This window comes from Pinus tabuliformis, chromosome J, assembly GCF_031772625.1.
Source record: "Pinus tabuliformis cultivar Carrire ecotype Pingquan chromosome J, CPIR1, whole genome shotgun sequence".
Classification (NCBI taxonomy): Eukaryota; Viridiplantae; Streptophyta; class Pinopsida; order Pinales; family Pinaceae; genus Pinus; species Pinus tabuliformis.
The window spans coordinates 741,597,573-741,599,221 of record NC_142295.1 but is presented as its reverse complement, the minus strand read 5'-3'; the positions used below and the strand labels follow the sequence as shown (position 1 = coordinate 741,599,221).

At 46.3% G+C, this 1,649-nt stretch overlaps 1 protein-coding gene across 1 annotated transcript; it reads left to right on the top strand.

The window, feature by feature from the left end:
* The first annotated feature begins 785 nt into the window (after positions 1 to 785).
* LOC149228846 (uncharacterized) lies at positions 786 to 1,361 on the top strand. The gene has a single exon (XM_089380880.1). It carries the CDS (start codon positions 786 to 788, stop codon positions 1,359 to 1,361), a length of 576 nt encoding a protein of 191 aa, XP_089237006.1.
* The last annotated feature ends 288 nt before the right edge of the window (positions 1,362 to 1,649 follow it).

Here is a 1,649-nt window from a genome sequence, read left to right as displayed (position 1 = left end):
GTGTGGGTAAGGCTCCCCCATCTTCCCCTTCATTGCTGGAATCAAAAATCGTTTCAGACCATTGGGAACGCACTAGGTAAATACATAGATCAGGCTGTTAGAAGAGACCAATATTCCTGTGCGCGTATCTGCGTCGAAGTGGACCTTGAAGAAGGATTGCTTGAAGCGATCAAGCTCTCGATGGCAGGGTGGACGCACATCCAAGAGCTCGACTATGAACAGCTCCCCTTTAAATGCAGACATTGTCATGGCTACGGTCACTTTGCCAAGCACTGCAAGAAGAAAGCGGAGGAACAGCCTGAAAAACAGAATGGAGATCAATGGACCTTAGTCCAGAGAACAGCCCAAGCAAAGAAAGATGCAGGAAAAAGCGCAGCACCAGGGGACAGAAACATCAACATCTCATCTCAGGAAGAGGGAGAAAAAGCAAAAGGAACCGAGGAGTCACAACCTGAGCCACCGAACAAAGAACAGGAAAAAGAGAACCAAGAAGAAACCCCTCCTGCAAGCAAAGAGGGAGGGGGAGACATCCAAGGCAGCCCCTCTAACCCCACCTATGCAGAAATCATAAAGAAAAAGCTAGTCGAAAGCTCTGAGTCCTCAGAGGAAGAGCTCTTTGAGAGACCATTAAAACGACCCGGAAGGAAATCCCGTAAGGAAAAAAGAGAAGAAGAAGCAGAACGGTTCAAAACCTAAGGGAGCCAATCCATGATAGAAATGATAATCGGAAGAAGCAGCAGGCCCAGGTCATCCAAGGGTGGCTCCACCCCTAACATAGGTAAATAATGAAGCTAGTCTCTTGGAATTGCAGAGGATTGGGGAACCCCGCAAAAATAGAAGCAGTAAAGGATCTTTTAAAGTCGGAACCTACTGACATCCTCATGCTCCAAGAGACTAAGATAGCAGGCCAAGCCCTGCTAGAAACAAGCAAATTAAAATGGAAGAAAAATGCAAGCATAGCTGTCAGCGCTCGGAGCTCCTCGGGAGGTCTGGCAACTCTCTGGAACGAAGATCAATTTCAGCTGATCAACTCTCACGAGACCCTGCATTGGATATGCACAAAAATAACTCACATTTCAAGTAAGTTACCTTTCTCTCTAGTCAATCTTTATGTACCTGTCAATTACTCCGAAAAAAGAGAATGCTGGAATTATCTGGCAGAGTTTCTTGAGCAGGAATCCCCCACCAATATCATTCTCGCTGGGGATCTCAACATAGTTTTGAAAGCCAAAGAAAAAAGAGGAGGTACCAACTCTAAGGACCCGATGGTGGGAGTAGTGGAGGAGCTTGCCCAGCACTGGGATCTGCAAGATTTTAACCCAATCCAAGGCTTATACACCTGGTCAAACAACAGAACATGAACAGATCATATCTCTGCTCGACTGGACCAATTTCTCGTGCAAACCTCCCTCCTCATGAACAAGAAAATCATAACAACAAAAATTCTGCCCAAGCTTTCCTCTGACCACAAGCCAATCCAGCTCTGTTTAGAAGATGAGGAGGATTTGGGCCCCATTCCATTTCGTTTTTCTCCTCAATGGATCGAAAGGGAAGGATTTTTGGAGACTGTGAAAGCAGCTTGGGACACCTCCATTTCAGGCTCTCCAAGCTTCGTTTGGGAGCAAAAGCTGAAGCTCACCAAAAAAGCT